We start from the raw sequence: 20269 nt of genomic DNA on the forward strand, positions 1-20269 counted from the left end.
GGCAAGGCCTGAGAGCCACCGCAGCCTCGCCTGAGCACGGAGCAGCCTCGCTTCACGGCAGCGGCCAAGCAGATACATACTAATAACACGATCAATGCGTTAGGCTCAAGCCACGGCAGCACTTGGGCGCCTGCGGGAATTTCTCGAACAGAAGAAGGAAAAGAAGGGGGAAATTCTCCCAAGAAAGGCCTTCTTTATGCTCAGCTTTTAGTGCCACGCCGTTGATGGTTCACCCCACCGAAATCAAGATCCGTCAAGCAGTGGCTTTTCTGTCATTGTCTCGGTCGACGTTAAGTCGAAGCCACCGCCAGGGAGCAGCAATATTGTAGTTCCGGCGCTACCATAATCGTAAAGATGGTACTCGAAAGAGGCTAGAAGCGCATGAGAAATCACCGGCGCCAAGCCCGATCTGGTGCTTAGGTAGCCAAAGGGTCCTGTTGTGCTTTTGTTCTTTTTCTCCTCGTTAGGGCTTCTTTTCGATTTTTTTTTTCTTCTCCTGGCGATTGAGTTTTGGGTTTCCCAGTTCTTTTTCTGGCTCCGTTCAATACGTCTGACATCTGTACAGTTTGTGGCTGGCAACGTTGGCCAATAATCAAGTTCGTCCTGTTGAGAACCGTAGGGGAAATGGCCTCGACCACCATACCGGGCATCGATCTGCGCCAGTGACGATTGCAGCAGAAATCGCAGCACGAGCTTCCCCGGTTCGTGACAGGGGCTGGTACACATGTAGACGACAATCCCAGCCGATACGAATGAGCTCCGGCCGGGGATTGGAGCGAGCACCAGATGGGTCGCCGTCGTGCTTGACTTGTAAAGTAGTGCAGCATTATCATTCTTACCGACCCAACCTCACCTGATAATGCCTCCATTCAACAGCGTTCAACAGCATCCGGACAGCGAGCGCCTACTAAATGGACTGGCGATTGCACTTGAGAGTTGCCCGTCTGTTTGCCATGTACTATTACTTCGTGCCGTACCCTGGCATTCTCCGGCAAATACTGCAGGCTTTATCCCGGCTCAGCGACGACACGAGCGTGAACAAGAACTCAACTCGCTGCCGTCTCTGTGCCACCAAACATCGAACGGGGCCCCTCCCCCTCCTTCATTCAAAAGAACAGCGCTCCCCAAGCTTGACTGGTCGTCGTCCACCATGTGCCCGCGCCAGGCTGCGCACTGTATTTTTGGGACAACGGACGTGAAGCGCCAAGTACCGTGGACTCGCACATGCAAGCAGGCAGACCTGCGTCTACGTGTTATCGATCCATCACCACGCCGCGGGTGCATGTACTGGCAAATGGACCAGAGTTTGCTTGCTTACCTACATGCCAATAGGTACCGACAGAACTCGCCAAACGGGCTTCTGCGCCCATGTGGCTCGATGGCGAGCGGCGTCGCTATTCAGTGGCCCAGCTCGCCCCGTGGCGGCATTGTTCCCGTGGCTGTTGGACGGATCATTCTCACCAACACGCAAGTGCCTGTTTGCGCCAATGGCTGGATTATCCGGTCTCCTTATCCCGTGTGCTACTGCTGAAGCGTCCGCTCTACCAGTCTCATACGCAGCTAGAATCTGACTCGAAGATGAAGACGAGAAAAAAGCCCTGCTTATGACAGTATCAAGATGCCAAACTGCCTGCGTACAGAAGAGAGGAACTCCTTGGGCCTGACACTGTAAGGTACGACGCCGACCCACACAGGGCACAGTGCGCCTTTGCAGCGAGCCCGCACACACTCGCGCCCCTCGTGGGCCTATTATCTCTTGAACAATCTGCCACTCTATGGGGCCCAGCAGGCAGGGAATAGATTGTGTGTACAGACAGACAGACAGCACCGCAATGTAGCAGCGCAGCAAGATTGAAGGTGGACGGGATCGAGAGATACCGGGACGGCCTGTCAACTCCTCTTGATTCCCTCCTCATTCCACGTCTCTTGCCTGCTGTTTCTCGCACTCTCCCTCTCCATTTACAGCAGAAGAGGTCGTGCCCACAAGTACCAGGCCGAAGGAAAAGCGCCTGGCTGATACCTTAGTGCTCCGTTAGCACCTCCCACTACCGCCCGACCTGCTGCTGCTGCTGCTGCGACTCCATCGACTGCCTCGCCTTTTCCCTTGGGCCTGGCCCAACTTTGCCTGCCGCTCCGTCCAATCCCTCCATCCGCCTGCCTCCAAGTCCAGACAGCATCAGACCCCCGGCTCGTCCTATTGTCCAGGCCGATCCGCGCTCGTCTGGCAGTTGGATTGTCCGCAACGGCAAGCCGCGCCGCCTCATTGCAGCCAAAGGTCCCTTTTTTTTCTTTTGTTGCGCTCACACACGCACAGCACAGCACGCAGCACACAGCACACGCCCCCCAAAAAAAGAGAGCGTCCAACGGACGGACGGGCCACAGACCAGTGACGGGGACCCTCTTGTGTGTGGGCTGAGACACAGTCTTAGGTAAGGGTGCGTGCTGGACAAACCCATCATGGACCGCCAGAGCCCGCCGTTGAACGGCAATTCCCAGCGTCGCAAACTCGTCAAGCGGCCCCCCTCGCACCAGCCCTACGGCCGCTCCTCGTCCGGCTACGACACGGAGTCGCTCGACGGCAAAAGCTCCAGCTCGCGCAACCTTCGACGAGCCCCCAGCGCTCCGCCTGTGCGGTCCACGGCCTCCAACGCGTCCGCGTCCAAGTCCAGCGGCTCCCCGCGGCCACACCCCTCGAGCTTCCAGCAGCGAACGAATGCATCGCCAGACCTGAGCGCCCGCTTCCGCCTCAGCGACCCCAACCAGAGCCGCGGCAACGAGGACCTGATCGGGGCGCCCTTTGACGGCACCTCCATCCTCAACCACATCGAGTCCACCAAGTTCGCCTCGCCTCCTCCCCCGCCGCAGCCTCATCCCCAGCAGCCGCCGTCGCTCGTCAAGGCCGCGACCGACCCCCGCTTCGCCAGGCCCTCGCCCACCTCGTCGCCCAGCTACGCCGCCATGGACCAGGCGCTGGAAAAGCCCCAGGCTGGGCGCGTCCCCGACGGCCTCATGAGCCCCAAGCGCTTCTCCGACGAGGCCAAGGAGTCCAAGCCCACCACGTCGCGCAAGAAGTCTGGCTTCTCCGGCTTCGTCGATGGCCTGGTCGGCTCCCGCAAGAAGCCCGTCATCTCCGCGCCCGAGAACCCCGTCCATGTGACGCACGTCGGCTACGATAGCTCGACCGGCCAGTTCACCGTCAGTCCGATCCACCGCGGCGTCGTCGTCGTCGTTTCTGTCGTCACTTTCATCTTCATGCTCTGGGGCCGCCGCGTGGACCCCGCAGGGCCATCCAGCAGGTTCTCGTTGCCACGAGGAGGAGAATGGTGATGACGGTGATGATGACGGCTCGCGCCCTTGCTATTACTGTCGCTTATGCTAATGCTCGACCAGGGACTCCCCAAAGAATGGCAGCGCCTCATCAACGAGAGTGGCATCTCCGAGAAGGAGAGAAGAGAGAACCCTCAGACCATGGTGGATATCCTGCAGTTCTACAAAGAAACCACCGAGCGACCTCCCGAGGACCAGTCCCTCGAGAAGTTTCACAATGCGGGAGCGGCAGATCCTCGCCAGTACGGCGTCACGCCGACATCTCCAAGCACATATCCCAGCAACTACTTTGGTATGTATACTCTTCCGCGCATGTTTTCCCTTGTGCAGCCCGCCCGCGTCGCGCCCCGCCGGCTGTTGAGAGAAGCAGTCTTTCTGACCACTAGTCTGTCACTACAGGAAGTTTTGAGAACCCTCGGGCACCACCTCCTGTCCCTGCTGGTAGGACTCATGGTTCCGGGCCAGTGAAGGAGATCGTGCCGAGTCGGCCGGCACCAAAGCCCCCGATTAGCATGAACAACAGGCCACTCCCGCCCGGCGCATACGTAGCAAAGGACTCTGGTATCGGCATGGCCCAGCCCCTGGATGACGCCTCGTCTAGTGGCCATAACAGAGCTCAAGAAGGCGCGCCGATGCTCCCCGAAGAGCATCGATCACGCTCCAACTCCCGCACCAACGGCCTGTCACCATACACTCCCCAGACACCGTCTCTCAGCCCCGCCAACCAGGCCAACGTCTACCAGCAGCAGTTGATGCAGCAGCAACAGGAGCAGGCCATGGCTCAGGCTCAGGCAGCCATGACTGGTCAGCTCGGCCGAGCCCCCAGCAAGAGACAGCAGTCACCCCATATGGCAGCTCCCGCGGCTGCGGGCTACGCCCGCACTCCCGAGGCCAACGGTCACCACCCCGCCCAGCGCCAACAGCCCAGTCCCGGCGCATCTGCGCCAGCACCCAGTGCGCGTCCCCGGCAACGAGTTCGCCAGAGCAACGGCATGGACGTCGTGGCCTCGCTCAAGCGGATATGCAGCGAGGGCGATCCCCGCAACATCTACCGAGGCTTCACCAAGATCGGACAGGGTGCTTCTGGTGGAGTGTACACGGGTCACGAGAGGGGCACCAACCGGCTGGTGGCCATCAAGCAGATGAACCTCGAGCAGCAGCCGAAGAAGGACCTCATCATCAACGAAATCCTCGTCATGAAGGACAGCTCACACCCCAACATTGTCAACTTCATCGACAGCTACCTCTGCGACGGCGAGCTCTGGGTCGTCATGGAGTACATGGAGGGAGGCAGTCTCACAGATGTCGTGACGTTCAACATTATGTCAGAAGGCCAGATTGCCTCGGTCTGCAGAGAGACGTTGAGAGGACTGCAGCACTTGCATTCTAAGGGAGTCATTCACCGTGATATCAAGTCCGACAACATTCTCCTGTCGAGCGATGGCAACATTAAGCTCAGTAAGTAGCCTCTATTCTTCTTGCCACAACCTTGCTTGTCTTCCAGGCTAACCACCCGTTTCCAGCCGACTTTGGCTTTTGCGCAACAATCAACGAGGCCCAGAACAAGCGGACCACTATGGTTGGCACGCCGTACTGGATGGCCCCCGAGGTTGTCACGCGCAAGGAATACGGCCGCAAGGTCGACATCTGGTCTCTCGGCATCATGGCCATTGAGATGATTGAGGGCGAGCCGCCGTACCTGACCGAATCGCCTCTACGAGCTCTGTGGCTCATCGCTACCAACGGGACGCCGCAGATCAAGAACGAGGAGCAGTTGTCGCCGGTGTTTAGAGACTTTTTGTACTTTGCATTGAAGGTGGACCCCGAGAAGCGGGCGAGCGCCCATGATTTACTAAGAGTGAGCTCCCATCATCCCACCCCTACTTCTCCTATCCCCTGGGGATTTGCTTTGCTGACCCTGTCTGCCCTTTGCAGCATGACTTCATGAAACTATGCGTCGATCTATCACAATTGGCTCCCCTGGTCCGAGCCGCACGAGAGCAGCGAGCCGCAGAAAAGGCTCGAAAAGGCGGCGCCTAAAGCATAGCAATGTCGTCTTGGTAGCACTTTTCATACCTACCTACCTACTTCACTCATCCCCGTTCCCAGCCCGCATACGGAAACACATCATCAACTACAGAGGTCATCCGCCCCCGCAATCATCTCGAGCGCAAAAGAAAGAAATCCTTGAATATTAGAGGCATACCATATCGTCGCGTTTTTTCTGCACCCTCATCTCTCTATCTCTCTCTCTCTCTCCGTCATGAGGAATTTCACAATCTGATTCGGGGGGGTTTTACCTACCCACGTGTCTGAGATACAGCTCCCCATCGCCATGATATTTCACTACCAGATTCTTGCATCTCTTTCTTCTTCAAAGAGTTACCATAGGGGGGGGGCACTTTTCATGACTCTTTTTAAAGTGTTGTCAAACACACTTTTTTCCCCGTACCGATTTTATTCACCACCATCAAAAACTTTCTTTCTTCGTTCTCCTCCGAGATCCAAGTCTCTTTGGTCTCGCGGAGCTTTCTTTTACCTTTCTTTTTTTTTTCTGATGTTCTTCGTTCTTTTGCAAAAAAGAAAAAACAAGAGTTCGTCTCTTTCTGTTTTATTAGTTCGAGTTAATACCCATGTGAAATAATAAAATGCATTGATCTTTTTCTCTTCCCTCCTATTCTTGTGTCCGTATCATGACGGGGTTTCCGAGTGTCGTGTTATCAAGGCTGAGAGAAGAAGGACGTTGCTACTGTAGCAGAGGGTGGTAGGACAGACAAGGGGGGGGGGAAACTCGAGAAGGACCAGACACTATTCTTCTTCTACGGCTACATCACATGACGGGCATTGATGGAAGGAACCGCATATACTGCGTGTTTAAGAGAGTGCGTTGGTATGTGCTGGGATTTGAAGAGTGTTGGCTTGTATGTCTACAGGGTGTGGTGGTCAAAGCATTCTGGGGGCGGAGGTGACGTAGAAATTTGGTGTTTTACCTATGTATCCAACAAGACGAACGTGCTTCTGCCATTACCTACTTCTTTACTGTTCTATACGCAGTCAAGCAGTGTCTTTCTTGGCAGAGGACTTGATCTTTCGAGATGTCTCCGTGATCGACATACTACCATGATCGACATACCGGTCGACACATCTTAGAAGATATAGAGCAGAGTTGACATCATACATCAACACTCCAAGCAGAGAAGCATACGTCAATATGCTTCTACAAACGTCTTTTTCACATTGAGCGATTGCACCAAGAGTCTAATGGAGGTACTGTAGAGCCATTCGGCCACGTAATTGAAATCATTCTGCCAAATCTGGCAAAAGCAATGGTTTTCATCTCTCTAAGTCTCTCTAGTCTTTCTCGTCAATGAACTCGCGACGTCTATTTCCTCTATGCGTGTCTGACCCCAATCGCAGACAGCAAAAAAAACAACCCGAATGAACTCCAAGCGTGAAAAACAAAAGGCAGAAGAGTGCAATGCATTTTTTTGGTCCGCAATGAAAGCAAAAGAAAAGAACACCCCAGATCGTGTAGTTTGATCGAAAAACGTCAATGGCCGAGGCCAACCAAAGCCTCCCATTTTTGTCCCTGCCTCAAAAATCGACTGCTGGTATCATCCATGCCCGAGCGTCCCATGCTGCGGGCGGTATCGCTTCCGTGATAGATATTAATGTGTGATGTGGAAAATGTTGGTCGAGGCTCTTCTCGCCCGCCCTTTAGTAGCAAGAGTAGCCACCGTCAATGATGACGTTGGAGCCGGTCATGAAGCTGGAGGAGTCGGAGGCGAGGAAGACGCAGAGGCCGTTGAGCTCGTCAACAGCACCCAAGCGCTCCTGAGGAGTCAGGGACTTCCAGATCTTCTTCTGGGCCTCGAGGGCGGGGACACGGTTGAGGGCAGTGTCCATGTAGCCGGGGGAGATGCAGTTGACACGGATCTTGTACTTGGCCCACTCGGCGGCGATGGACTTGGCGAACTGGATGACACCGGCCTTGGAGGCGTTGTAGCAGCTCTGCTCCTGGGGGTAGTTGACAATGGTGCCGGACATGGAGGCGACCATGATCAGGCTGCCGGGCTTGCCAGCGGCCATCATGGCGCGGCCAACGGACTGGGCCATCAGGAAGGAACCAGTGAGGTTGATGTCGATCAGACGACGGAACATGGCAGGGTCGTAGGTCTCAGCCTTGATGTTGGAGTCGGCAATACCGGCAGCGTTGACGAGAACATCAGGGGCGCCGTAGAGCTCGACAACGGAGTCGACGGCGGCGTTGATGGCAGCGCCGTCACGGACGTCGACCTTGAAGAAGGAAACGGGCAGACCAGACTTCTGGTGCAGCTCAGCGGCGGAGGCGTCGCCCAGCTCCTGGTTGGCATCGAAGATGACGATGGCCTTGGCACCGGCCTCAGCACAGGCGCGGGCCATGTGGTTGCCCAGGCCGCGAGCACCACCGGTGACAATGATGACCTTGCCCTGGACGGTCATGGTCTTAAGGGTGTGAGGCATCTGGTCGTAGACCTTCTTGCTCAGGGGCTCAACCTCATCGCGCTCAGCGGGGGCGGGGCTGTCGTAGGGGACCTTGGAGGCGCCCTCGGGGACCTGCAGGGTGGACTTGTCGCCCTGGCCGGCACCGTAGTTGGTGACGGGGACCTCCTTCTCGCGGACAACGCTCTTCTTGTTGGCGGTGTCAGAGACGCGGACGCCGCGAGTGGCAGAGAAGAAGCGGACGGCGTTGCTGGGGGCAGCAGCGCGGGAGGCGGCGGAGAAGTTGGCGGCGCGAGAGGCGCGGAGTACGCTTCGAGTAGAGAAGGCCATTGTGACTGTGTGTGTGTGTGTGTGTTTGGGTGGATGGAAGGGGTGTTGAGGGAAGAGGGAGATGGAGGAGAGATGAAGGGGTGGTTGTTCGATGGAAGAGAGAGAGAAAGAGTTCTCAAGAATCGAGAGGGAAGGACCTTGCGTTATAAACAATCCCCGGAGAGAGAGTCAAGACGGGAGATTGCTTGCGGGAAGGCGGTTTGGGTTGGTATGTGGTATGCAGAGAGGGGAGAGATGGAGATGGCTGCTTTCGACCAAGTCGAGGCGTGTCTTGATATAGCGATGGAGCTGGACGGGTGGGGGCGCCAAACATGGGGCAAGGCGGAAAAAAGAAAAAATGGCGAGGGGCGGTGGATTAGTGGGCTTTAGTGGACTCGAGTGGGCTCCAGTGGCCAGTGGGTGCGGCCAGGGGGGGGCCTGCAGTGGGCGTGCATCTGGGCCTCAGCGATGGCGAGTGGCTTTTCAGTGGGTGTGGCCGCTGCATTCAACTAAGAAGCTTAGCGCGGCGGGAGGTCCGGCAGCGATTTGGCTTGTTGCTGGAGTACCTGTCATGTACATTGGGGTGAGACGCGAAAACTCTGCTGAACCAGCACCGCAGTGGCTGATGGGCTGGCGGCTCTAAAATTAAATCCAACGGCGGCCCAATTGCTCGCAGAAACTGCTACGATACTAGACTACATGTACAGCAGGTAGGCACTCGTAGCCGACGAGAAAACTAGGAGTAGATGGGAGCCGGCTCACACACCATCTCGGATGATACAGACTGTACATCCAGACTCAGCCAGCTGACGCGTAGCGCCAAGGTAGAAACCCTCCGAAGGCTGTCTTTGTGGCACAACGGCTCTCAAGCCTTCCGTATTCGCAGCGGTCGAGCCTGTTCCTGGGCTCACGCCCGAGTACCGCGCAAGTACCGGTGAGACTTGGGCAACCTGGAGGGGGTTGAGGGGCAAAAAGTTGCAAGATTCAGCACAGCACCGCGTTACTCAGCAGGGTCCTGCTCCAGTGATCAACCTGTCCGTGCCCTCGAGCCTCCTGAGATACGGACAAGTACCGGTTCGCCGTCCACTGCAGACTGGATACATGATGCAAGATCTGCGCAAAGGCATAGGAGCTTTGATTCCTGTCAGGTTCTTTCGCGCAACGTCTTCTCGTTTCGAACTTCTCCATCGTTTTCCCTTGCGAGTAAGCTCTGCTGGCGGTGGCCCCAGATGATGGACACGTTTCTGTGGGCTTCTCCCGCCAGGTGACGCAAAGCGCTGCCCTGAGATGCTGCAAAAATGGGGTTTACGGGAGATTTTCAAGGGACCTCGAGTTCAAGGGCTGACAGTCGTTTACCTCTAGATGACCGCAATCTTGCCCGAGCCGCGCTGCCGATCGAGTGAGTGAGCCGAGATATGCAACTGCCAATCTTGCGTGGCAATTCCCAGCTGTTCCGTGCTGATCAGTCTGCTCAACTGCCCTTTGCTACACCGCGATTGTGTCAGTTCAAAGACGAGTATCAAACATTGAACCCAGTCGAGGCCATCCCATTGCCTGATTTTCGAATCCAGCCCGCGGATAGCAGACAGCCGGCAAGAGGGAGGGCGCGTTCTCGGCTGCCCTCCAGCCTCCATCGCCGACGCCGTCGGTTACAGTAGCGGTCCTGCAGCGCCCAATTGGATGGGCGATTGGATAATTCAGGAAATCTCTTCGCTGTACAGACAACGTGGCGCGGCACGCGGGTGTGGTGTTGTGGCGAACAAAACAGGTTGAATGGAAAGACGCTGGCCGGGCCTCGATCGGGATTCACCACAGGCAGCCACTCTAGCAACTAGTCTGCCTCGTACTGCGCAACTGGCAACCACAGTCGCAGCCGTAGATCTGCACGGCGGCCATGACCGTATCGGATCCGAGCAGTTGCAGAGAGGCAAAAGCTGGGGTTGCACTTTTGCCGCCGTGCTGCTGCAGGTCTTCGTCGGCTGCAACCAGGCGATCCAGCCTGACCAAAGCTTTTGAGCACGCAGAGGCCATCTCAAGCTGCCCAGTCCCAATGTTGTCCGACTCCGAGCGCAGAAGAGACACTGTGAGACATGAGAAGGACGGCACGTTCCTGAGTCAAAACGACGCTTGCGAGAGCCTGTGCGACAGTTGTAGATCGCACTGTAATAGAGCTCCCGACAATCCGGGGCACTTGCAGGCCGTCCTCACCTTTTTCGACGGCTTCGGTGAACAATGGCCACAAATACAACGGAGAGTCGCACTCGATGCTACCTTGGCATCAAGCTCACGCTGATGTTTCGTGACAGTCGTGCAAAACACTACTACCTCCTACCTGGTCACATGCGTCAGATCAAACTGCAGTCGGGAAGTTCCTTCGTCGTACTGCCGCTCTTCCTAAGGTACGCACTCCCAGCTCATCCGACATCGCCGCTCTGTGTCGCTGAGGTACACAGTGCGACTGTACTAGGTAGGTAGAGACAATGTCGCTGCAAGTGCACGCGTCCAGGCACCAAGAGGAGAGGCAGGTGCTTGGCAGTACCACCAGTCGTCGCTTCACTTTTTGGGCTTGATTCAGCTTCGCTCAACCGAACCCGATTGAGCCCAACAAAAACTCCTCATGACTTTTTCCTGCAACCTCCTTTATTACCTCGACTTCAGAATCTCTGTGTCAGCGCATTGGAGCCCGGTCCCTCTTTGCGACAGATCTGTCCTCTCCAGCTTTCTAGCTGATGGATCCTCCAGGCATCGACATTCTGTCCCGTGGGGGTTCCCACCTAGCCGAAATTGAGCGAGAAAAGGGCATCGTGGGTTTGGGGTGCGACAAAGGCAGATGTGGCGCTGCCCGGGAGCGTCTTGGCTCAGCTCTCCCTAGTCTAGGTACCGAGTATCGTGACTATTTTGAGGGTCATCCGGGATGCGGGATGAGACGGTAGCTCCAAGTACTCGTCCTGTATCTGTGCGATCTGAAGACCCTACATGCTTGCCTCTAATGCGATATGTACGAACGACGTGGATACTCAGTAACCTTTTCCGCGACGCAGGCACAGACTGTCTACCTACCCATCGGGAGCGCATTTGCTCGACGACGATGCAGCCGGCACGCCTACTCGTACATAAAGCACCCAGACGCATCGGGTATCTGACGCTTAGACACCCAGGAAGAACGAGGCTCTTCCCCCGGGGCTGCTCCTCCACCACGACGAACCTCTCCCTGAAGGGATCGCATGTCGTTCTTGTACCACATGCGCTCGGGGAATACCCCATCAAGCATGCAGCTACCTCCGAATCCATTGCAGACAACCCTCTTTCAAATCCTCGCATTCCATGGCTTCCGACGCTGATTGCAGCGACCCGAACGGGATCGGAGCTTCTCCCTCGGCTATGACAGCCTGTTAATGTCTTGGATGCCATCTAATTACTATCGGCCGCACCTTGAGGCCTAAAAGGCTGTGTATTGGCTCCGACATCTGCAGCAGGACACAAACTCAACGAGTCAGGACAAAGTCGCTCTGACGCAAATGCGAAGTTGCGTACCTGTCGCTCTCCACGGGATCCTGTGGAACCCTGAAACATTTTCACAACATCTTGATTCATTGCAAGGTACTACAAGAAAAAAAAAACCAAGATTCTTTGCCTTTGAAGTCATACCTCATCTCTTTTTTGCTTTCACAGAATTTCATTACAAAAGTGGCTGCCCTTGTCACGACCGGTGTCCAGCCATCCCCCACGCGCCAGTTTCTCTTCTGCACGCCACTGGGTGCTGCTGGAGCTTCTGCATCGGCTTCTGGAAGCACGGCACACCAACATGAAGCCGCCCTAACAAGGCTAACAAAGCGTTGTGGAGAGGCAGGGAGGGGCACCGTGGTCCACTAAGCAGCTGGGAAAGCGAAGGAATTGACAGAGGAGCATGGTTGCCGATCAGGCGACGGGATCCGGACGCTGCCAGAAGCGGAGCCTGCGACCTCACAGAGACGAAGGGGGGGCAGACAAGGTACCCGCGCTCAGAGATTGCACTGCTCCGGGCTCCAGCCTCGTGGAGCTTGTATGGAGCTTCGAAATGTGTCTGCCTAGAGGTCAACGGGGCACTGGAGAGCACTTGCTGCAAGCCATCTGGAGACATGGGCGTGCGTGCCTTGGTCTACACGGCGAAGGAGCGACAAAAGAGGATGGATGGATGGGAGAGCTGCGACAAAAAACGAGTATGGGGGGGGGAGACACAGGAGATGCGGTGTGCCGAACTGTTCGACCTGCTTGCGACCAACCCAACCTGTACGAGTACTGTACTGTACAGTACATGGACAGGTACGCATGCCCAAGGTGCTTCCAAACCGGCGACTTCGGCCAGGCCTATCCGTGTCCCGTCAAAATGTGTGATTAGGCCAAGCTGGCGGCTCAGCGCATGATGCTCACTCACGCTTTGCCCCAATGATGACCCCTGAGCCATTGCGTCGTCACCCCACCACATCTTGACAGGAAAGGACATGCTCGGACTTGTATTACGAGTCCATTCTTACTGCACCAGGATCGATGCTAACGGAATCCCTGGCAGTGTCACGAGATCGAGGACGTAAGCAAACACAAGCCAGGAGGTGTACGGCGATTCCATTGCCATCTTCTTATGGCTCCATCATACGAGTACAGTGTCGCAATGCTATCTTCTTGGGATTTTCAGGGACCGACGATGCCTCCTCACGTTGTCACGGCAGCTTACCGCGAACTCAACTGGCCACTCCACAGTTTGACTTTAGCGCAGTGCCCTCTACCGTTTTCCCGCAACGGGACTCCGACAAGTCTGTCCTCGTCAATAAGGTTGTTTGGCGCGCCTCCCTGGCAAAGGGAGGCCGGACCAGGGTAGCTAACCCTTGTCAACATTTTTCTCTGGGGTCTGTCTCCAGGAGCGTGGAACAGATGCACACACCCACCACTTTGGTCTCCCCCCTTTACGCCTGGAGCGTTGAGGAAGCTTGAGGTATGGTACACTCCTGCCTGTACTGGCTTGAAAAACGTTTGATGACCACATTATGGGTACCTAGGCAACTTGCGTCCGCCCGCAAGCGTTTTGGGTGCCAGAGCCGCACTGATGTTATACTAAGGCTCCAAGAGTCTCGATACAGCGTCAACTGCCCTGGTGAGTGTGATTTCAGCTCTCGTGCCTGTACATACGAGACATATCCCGTACATACGAGTACTTGTATGCCCGTCTTACTCACCCCTCCTGGTTGAAGCTGGCATGAGAGAACGCAATTCGAGAGGGAGTCGCTTCGTTTAGGCATTGGTCAAAGCTTCTACCGTTGCGCTCAGTCAACACCCCGGATTTCGCGAGCCGATGCGGAAAAAAATCAAACTGTCCGCATGACCTCTGCGAGATTGAGCCTGGGTCTTTTCCCCCGGGGGCCCGGAGCATGACACCGCGGCCGGCAACGAGGGCTCCCCACGTTTTCCAATGGTTGGCGACTTGGGTCGAACAGGCTTGCCTGTCTGGTGGCTTGCAACAGCCCCTGAGCCACCCCAAAGTTGGCTCAGCTTTAGGACGGGTTTCGTCCTTTTGACCTTGCTACATACGACCAAGACTTTGGGCAAGAGTCTCAGTTCTCGTCTCTCTCCATGGCCGTTGATCCTGCATCGCTTTACTTTGGAAGTGCTCTGACAGGGGCCATCATGAGCCTCAGACCACCAACACAAACTTTCTGCTTCTCCAACTGCAACTAGCAGCAGGAGCAGCAGCTGTTTGCAAGGTTGGGTCCGGGCTCCGGTGGTGAGTGACAGGAAAATTTTTATTTAGCTGCCTAGACCCTCTTCTCCTCACCAGCGAGATGGTGTGGCCATGGCTGCGCTGCCGGCAGTCGAGGCGCGATCTATCGAATGGGCACCTCTGCAGGTCTCAGCAACAATCTCCACAAAGAGAGCAACCCTCCCGCGAGAGAAGCTTGGAGGTGCTTCTCCATCGTCGGGTTTCCGTTGCAATCCTCAGATACGGGGGGTGGCGCTTTTTTGGGCGGGAAACAACTTCCCCCACATTAAGCAAGCTGCAGCTCTCGTGTGTTGCTGTTGCTGCAACCATACCCCACGCCTCTGGAGAGCTCAAGCGTCGGAACATGCGAAGCGAAGAGATTGGGTCCTCGAGGGTTATTGGCACATTGCCTCCGACTGCGAAGCACACTCAACCGGAAACGTGGCGTGCTTCTCTTACACCACCTCCTCTGCAGGTCAGTCCATTATCACGTTGTCCAGACTTGGGTCCGTCACAATCTCGACCGCTGTCGAATTTTCCTGCAGCCCCTCCTCGGGCTACGAGTATAGCATGACCGGGGCCGATGCCGCCCTCGATTGGCAGCCGGTCTCTACGGCATCTGTGAGCTTCATGAGGAGATAAAGCTAGTAGTGTTCCGTGGTCTTTTAGGGTTTCCGGTATCGAACCTGTCGATACCCGGTCCATTGAGGGCACTGCCTCCCCCTCTTTGCCAGCGATAAGCGGGTGGGCGAAGCTCCTTCATGCTGATCTCGATCCCGTTCGGAGCGCAACCTCCGACTTACGTCCTCCCAAAGAAAAACTTGGAGGGCGGCAGCGGTTGACCTGTCAGCTTCTTCGGTTCTTTGGGTTTCTACCTTCACCTGCTGGGGCCCCCAACGCCAGCCAAGGAAGCTGTTTAACAAGGCACCTTTGGAGTCGTTGATGATACTATTTCGTATCTGTGTGCGGGGATCCGTCGGCTGGTCAGGTTGTGGTGCATTGCATTTGCATTGGCACCTTGCCTGATGCATGCAGATGCGATGCAGTAGCATCGAGACTCCGCGCCGGTGCATTGTTGGGCTATCAAGGTAATTAGGTAGTCTGTCTACCTTGGTTTGCCTCTCCTCTCCAACTCCTTCGTCAGGTGTGCCGATGGTCGGTCTTGCAACGGCTTCCTTCTCGCGTTGTTGACTCTTACGCGCGTCAACTCCTTGCGCCTGCATTGAACACACCCTAACATCCGGCGGCAGCCACAATTCATTGATTTCATTGGACGACTTGCATGGCACCATGCCTGAACTGCATTGGTTGTCTACTCTACTCCGGGAAATACGAGAGGCGTTGTAAATGAACAGAGCTCGCTATAAACCAATCACCCCAAAAGGCCGAAAAGCCACAGAGCCGAAGACCGAAATGCAAGCACAGTCAGCTTGACAATTCTCTTCATGATCAGGAGAATATAGGCCAAGTTTGCAATACGCCTTCTCCTAGATCGGAAGAGGCAAACTTCCAACGTCCCCTCCTTCATCCGAGAAATGAACCGGCCTCTCTCTCTTTTTCCTTGATCTCCTCAATACCAAAAAAAAACGCCGGGGTATGGTAACCCACCCAGGCCGAAACCCTCATGGCAGATCGTGTGGTGTTACATGTCGAATTACTTCGTACCGCCATCCTCATTAACTAAACGCAGACAGGGAAATGACAAAAACGGAAAAGAGAGCAAGGGTGAATGAGGCATGATACGGGTAAGCTAGATTGTAGATGGTCTTGACGACTGCCGTATTTTCAATCGCGCTCAGGCGCAGGGATAATCAACTCCAGTAATGAAGCGATATAAGGGCTCTGCAAAAGAAAAAACCACACATTAGTCCCAGATCCTTGCAGAACAAGGGGGGAAAAGCTCAAAGCAAAAAGGACGTAGAGTAACAACATACCATGGCAAGGTTCTCCGCCAAGATACCATACAGCTGCGACAAATGGGGCCGGAACAGCCTCTCGTTCCAGCCCCCCTTTTCAGCTGTCCTAGACTGCTCCTTGAGGAGCTCCTCCTCCGCCTCCGTCTTGACCACGTTGCGCGCAATGTTGCGAAGCACCAGCACGGCGCTCAGGGGGATGCCGCCAGCCTGGGGAGGCGCCTCGGGCATGCGCTCGTCGCGGAACGTCGGCGTCTCTTCCAGCACGATGCTCATCGTCTTGGCCGGGATGACCCACGGCTGCCGCGGCCGCCTGTTGTTGTGCGAGCCGGGACCGGGGATCATGGTCGAGATGTGCGTGGAGATGTGGCGCGCAAAGGTGTGCAGGCGCATCTTGGTGGGCTTGTCGTACTTGGTGCACTCGCCCCAGGTGCAGCGGTACTCCCTCTCGACGTTGGGGAACTGGCCGTTGTCGCCCCGCTGCTCGTTCAGGTGCATCGTCAGGATGTGGTTCCACATCTCCTCCTGCTTGAGGTAAAAGTGGCCGCACTTTTCATTCTTCTTGTCCGGGTTCATGGCCCACAGGCAGCGGCCGTACTCGGTGCCGTCAAAGGCGAGGGGCCGGGGCCGCGCCCGGATGCCGTGGATGATGAACTTTTGCTGTGGGTCGCCCGGCTCTCTAAGCACTTGGGCGTTGGAATCCTTGTACACAGACGTACTGCTCCTAATGAAGTCGGCCGGTGTGATCATCGGTTGGTTGAGCGTCTTCAGGGGGGTAGCAAAAGCCGATTGGTAGGCCTGCCATGCGGCAAGCTGCGTGATGAACGATCGGTTGTCCTCCTCAAAGAAGCACCTGACCCACTGGTGAACCCGGTCGGGCTCCTCTAGCTTCAGCATCTCCTGCAGCAGGTCATTGGGCATGGGTGCAATTTCGTCCTTTGCCGGCAGCCTCTGTTCTGGTACCAACGTGTAGTCCCTGGTGTACTTGCGAGCCCCGTGAGCCAGCAGCCGGACAAGCTGCTGGACCAGGTTGTCGGGGACGATGGAGCGCACCAGGTTGTCCAGGTTAGGGACAACGGCCGTGTACTGGTAGAGGAAGTCGAGGCAGGCGTCGATGAGCTCGTCGTCGTTAAGCAACAGCCAGTTCACGATACGCTGGAGGGTTGAGCCGGGAACCTCGCCCAATTTATTGGTGGCCTCCAGGTTCACAGAGATGCGTCCGAGGGCGCGGAGGGCGGTCAAAATCGTTCCTCGGTCTTCCGATGCTAGCTGAGATAGGAGCGTTTTGTAGAGGGGATCATCGGATTCCAGAGTCATCCAGGGCGTCAGCTGCTCTGCGATATCGAGAGCAAGGTGTTTGACCTCGATAAGCGAGTCCCTTGCGGGTAGATGCAGAAGAATGATGATCAGGTCCTTGACGGGGAAGAAGTCGGACATGTTCTGTGCGTTTTCGGGCAGCGTCACCATGTTTCGAATGGTGAGAATGGCTTCGGTCGTCAGTACCATCTCGTCGGCAAACTTTTCCGGTTGGATCACATCGGGTATGTCTCTCTCAACCAGGTTCTCGATTCGCTCCAGTATGTCCTGCGTGCCATAGTTGCCATCTAGGCAGCCAATGTCGTTGGATTCGGTGAAGGAGTCCCAGGAGACGGTCCAGTTGACGTGGTAGAAAAGGCTGCCTATCTGCAGCGCCTTCTCCACGAGACCTTCGGCCAGACCTGGGAAAGAATCGAATTTGTACTTGTCACCCCGCTCAAAGGAGATCTTGACCAGGTGGTTGAGCGCAAAGGCTTGCTCCGCGGGGACACAAGAACGAAGCGCGTTCAAGCAGCGGGTATAGATATTCGGGCCATCAAAGCCAGCTAGAAATCACGACACTGTCAGCATCCACATCTCTCAAACCAGAACATGACGTTATCTCAGCTTACTGCCGGGCTGCATAGGCTGTCTATTAGCAGGATCAGGAGCGAAACGGTGGGGCAGCCTGGCTTTAAGGAATTCGCCCGGCGCATTGCTTGGGGTTGCCACAGGGCGCAGCTGGAGGGGCTTCATGGGCTTTGGCTGGTACGAAGTGACCAAATGCGACGTGTTTTCGGAGTTGGGTGGGTGATGGAGGATTGAAGGCCCTCGTGAATTGTTGTGAATTGCCATGAGCGGCATCGGATGAGCGGAGGGGTGGTGGTGAGCGGACTGCTGCGCGTGGTTCACCGCTGGCGAGGCTGAGCTGCCAGTCTGATGGTTGGAGGCCTGTCTGGTAACTCGGGATGGGCCTGTGTCGGGCTGGAAGATGACTCGCTGAGGAGGAGCCTCGCGAAGACCGCGGGATGCGCGAGCGCTCGCGGCAGCGTCAGGCAGCGGCCGTTCCTGGACGGGAGTGCCGTCATCGCCAGACGCAGCGCTGTCGGTGGCTCCAACATTGCTCTCCCTCTTGCCGCGGAAGTTCTCCCTTGTGCGCGTCAACAAGCCGGCGCCCTTGGCCGTGACGTCCTCCAGAATGTCCTTGGGCGGCGGCTCCTTGCCGTGGATCGTGCTGATTTCGTAGGCGGCGAGGTTCTTGTAGAACTTTTCCTTGAGAGCAAAGGCCGTCGATGCCTCGTTATTTGAATGAAGGCCCAGCTCAGCTGCCATGCGCCGCCACGCCAGTTTTTCCTCTGACACCTTGTCATATCCACCATTTGCGACAATGTGGTTGAAGACCTTGTACAGATCGAGGTGAATCATGCCCACCTTGGGCTCGGGGTCGAGCGTCGTGCCTCGCTTTGCGTGGTACTCCCGCAGCTTGTTCATGAAGTCTTCATACTCGGGCGTCCTATCGATGGTGTGCAGCGGCACCTCCTGAGGGGATGAAGTCATCTTGATGAATGGCGGCCTCGGCGGCTGGTTCGCGTCGAGCTGCGCCTATGCGATGCCGCAGAAGTCTGTGGGATTGGGCGATGGCAGGCCCTGGGCTGCTGGCCGCGGCGATGCAACGACGTTTGGCTCGCGCGTCTGTCAGTGCTGGCAGACTGCGATCCGATGTCGATGGAACCTGCGTTAGACGCGCCGTGTCACCGTCGAGTATCAGGCATCAGCCTCTGGTCCGCAGCTCTGTTTTGGGCGTCAGCAATTGGTAGCCTCGCGTTGGTGCAGGATCAAGTCAAGGTCAAGGTCAGGGTCAAGATCCAGGTCCAGGTCAAGGTCGAGGTCGAGGTCAAACAAGGCTGAGGCTAGCATTGCGAGGGTAGGAACTTTGGCGCGGCGCGACGAAAATCGACTGGCGCAGATGCAATCTTATCTGCACGTGAGATGCATCCACCGCTTTTGGCCAATCGGAATTCTGCCATGGCAGCTCCCTCCATGGTGCCTGCATCTCAGATTCAAGCTCTCAATGAACTTGTCCAGGATGAAGCGATGACGATATTTTTTCCGTGTTTCATCTTCCTCGTCCAATCTGCGTCTCCTCAAGCCTCCAATTCTCTCTCATGCTTATAGGAGACTCTTCTCGCCATGCCGCCTGCGCCAACGCCTCTGTCGGGATGTCCTCTCCACCGTCTGGAGATCCGTCATGGGTCCACATGCACTGTTTACGACGCTATCCAGCTTGAAAGCTCTCTGACTGCTACCCTGGAAGCTCGACGATCGACGACCGAGAATACCAATCAGAGCAACCTGATGCTCCAATCACACTTGGGACTCCGCCGTGTGGTTCGTGACTCTATGAGAATTGCATTTTTTTTGAGTCTATCGCGTGGTGCAAGTCTAATCGCTTCAACAGCTGTCCATCCAGCTTGCAGACCTCCTCCCGTCATCTGGCGACACTCGGGAAATTGTTACCGTCAGCAGATCTTCGCAAGAGATGTGCATTCGTATTCATCAAAGCCAGCAGACCGTCCTGTTTACTTTCAAAGAGAGCCGGGATTTCAATGTGGCCATCTACACCCTGAAGAAGATTGGGCTTCGCGTCACAGACAGCGTTCCTCCCTCCAGTCACACCGCCCCCGCCAGCCTGATGCGTTCGCAGTCTTGTTCAGTGACTTCGAGCAACGACCTTGGACCTCGTCTGAGCTCCTTCACGCCGTTACAAAGCCATGAAAACTCTCAGACTTCGTCACCTTTCTCGTTCACAGCTCTGTTGAACTCTGATGTTCCACTTTCCCAGATACAGACAACGGGCGCACAGGATGAACCGGTTCAGCCTCCGTCACCAGACTCGTCGCAACAACCCGTTCAAAATGTCGTTGCAACCACGTACGTCGGAAATTCGTATCAATCATATCTCAGCCAGCACAGCAACATGTACCAGCCTCGAGTGAGCTCACCACTACGACACGCCGTCGAGGTTGACAGCAGAGACCTGTCACCCACGTCTACCATATCCCCCATGCCGCAGCACCAACCTAACGATATAGCGCATCCTGCAGTAGCAGGCTACTTATTGACCCATCGATCTACTTCTGCACCCAGCACAGCGCTGCAATCCTGGCAGCAACCAAGGTACATGAGGACAGATGGCTGTGATACACCATAC

The 20269-nt window shown here is 56.1% G+C and overlaps 3 protein-coding genes across 3 annotated transcripts; 1 reads left to right on the forward strand and 2 right to left on the reverse strand.

The window, feature by feature from the left end:
• Window positions 1-2457: 2457 nt before the first annotated feature.
• Window positions 2458-5367, forward strand: TRIREDRAFT_104364 (mitogen-activated protein kinase; the record flags this gene model as incomplete). The annotated part of the gene is made up of 5 exons (XM_006962651.1): window positions 2458-3195; window positions 3391-3619; window positions 3727-4785; window positions 4851-5185; window positions 5263-5367. 5 exons carry the CDS (start codon window positions 2458-2460, stop codon window positions 5365-5367), a joined length of 2466 nt encoding a protein of 821 aa, XP_006962713.1.
• A 1276-nt stretch (window positions 5368-6643) lies between these two features.
• On the reverse strand, window positions 6644-8139 carry TRIREDRAFT_75383 (uncharacterized protein; the record flags this gene model as incomplete). The annotated part of the gene is made up of 1 exon (XM_006962876.1): window positions 6644-8139. One exon carries the CDS (start codon window positions 8137-8139, stop codon window positions 7045-7047), a length of 1095 nt encoding a protein of 364 aa, XP_006962938.1. The 3' UTR covers window positions 6644-7044.
• A 7495-nt stretch (window positions 8140-15634) lies between these two features.
• On the reverse strand, window positions 15635-18615 carry TRIREDRAFT_57100 (uncharacterized protein; the record flags this gene model as incomplete). Its single annotated transcript, XM_006962877.1, has 3 exons — window positions 15635-15691; window positions 15784-17552; window positions 17691-18615. 3 exons carry the CDS (start codon window positions 18613-18615, stop codon window positions 15635-15637), a joined length of 2751 nt encoding a protein of 916 aa, XP_006962939.1.
• Window positions 18616-20269: the final 1654 nt, after the last annotated feature.

This window comes from Trichoderma reesei (genome assembly GCF_000167675.1).
Source record: "Trichoderma reesei QM6a unplaced genomic scaffold TRIREscaffold_3, whole genome shotgun sequence".
Classification (NCBI taxonomy): Eukaryota; Fungi; Ascomycota; class Sordariomycetes; order Hypocreales; family Hypocreaceae; genus Trichoderma; species Trichoderma reesei.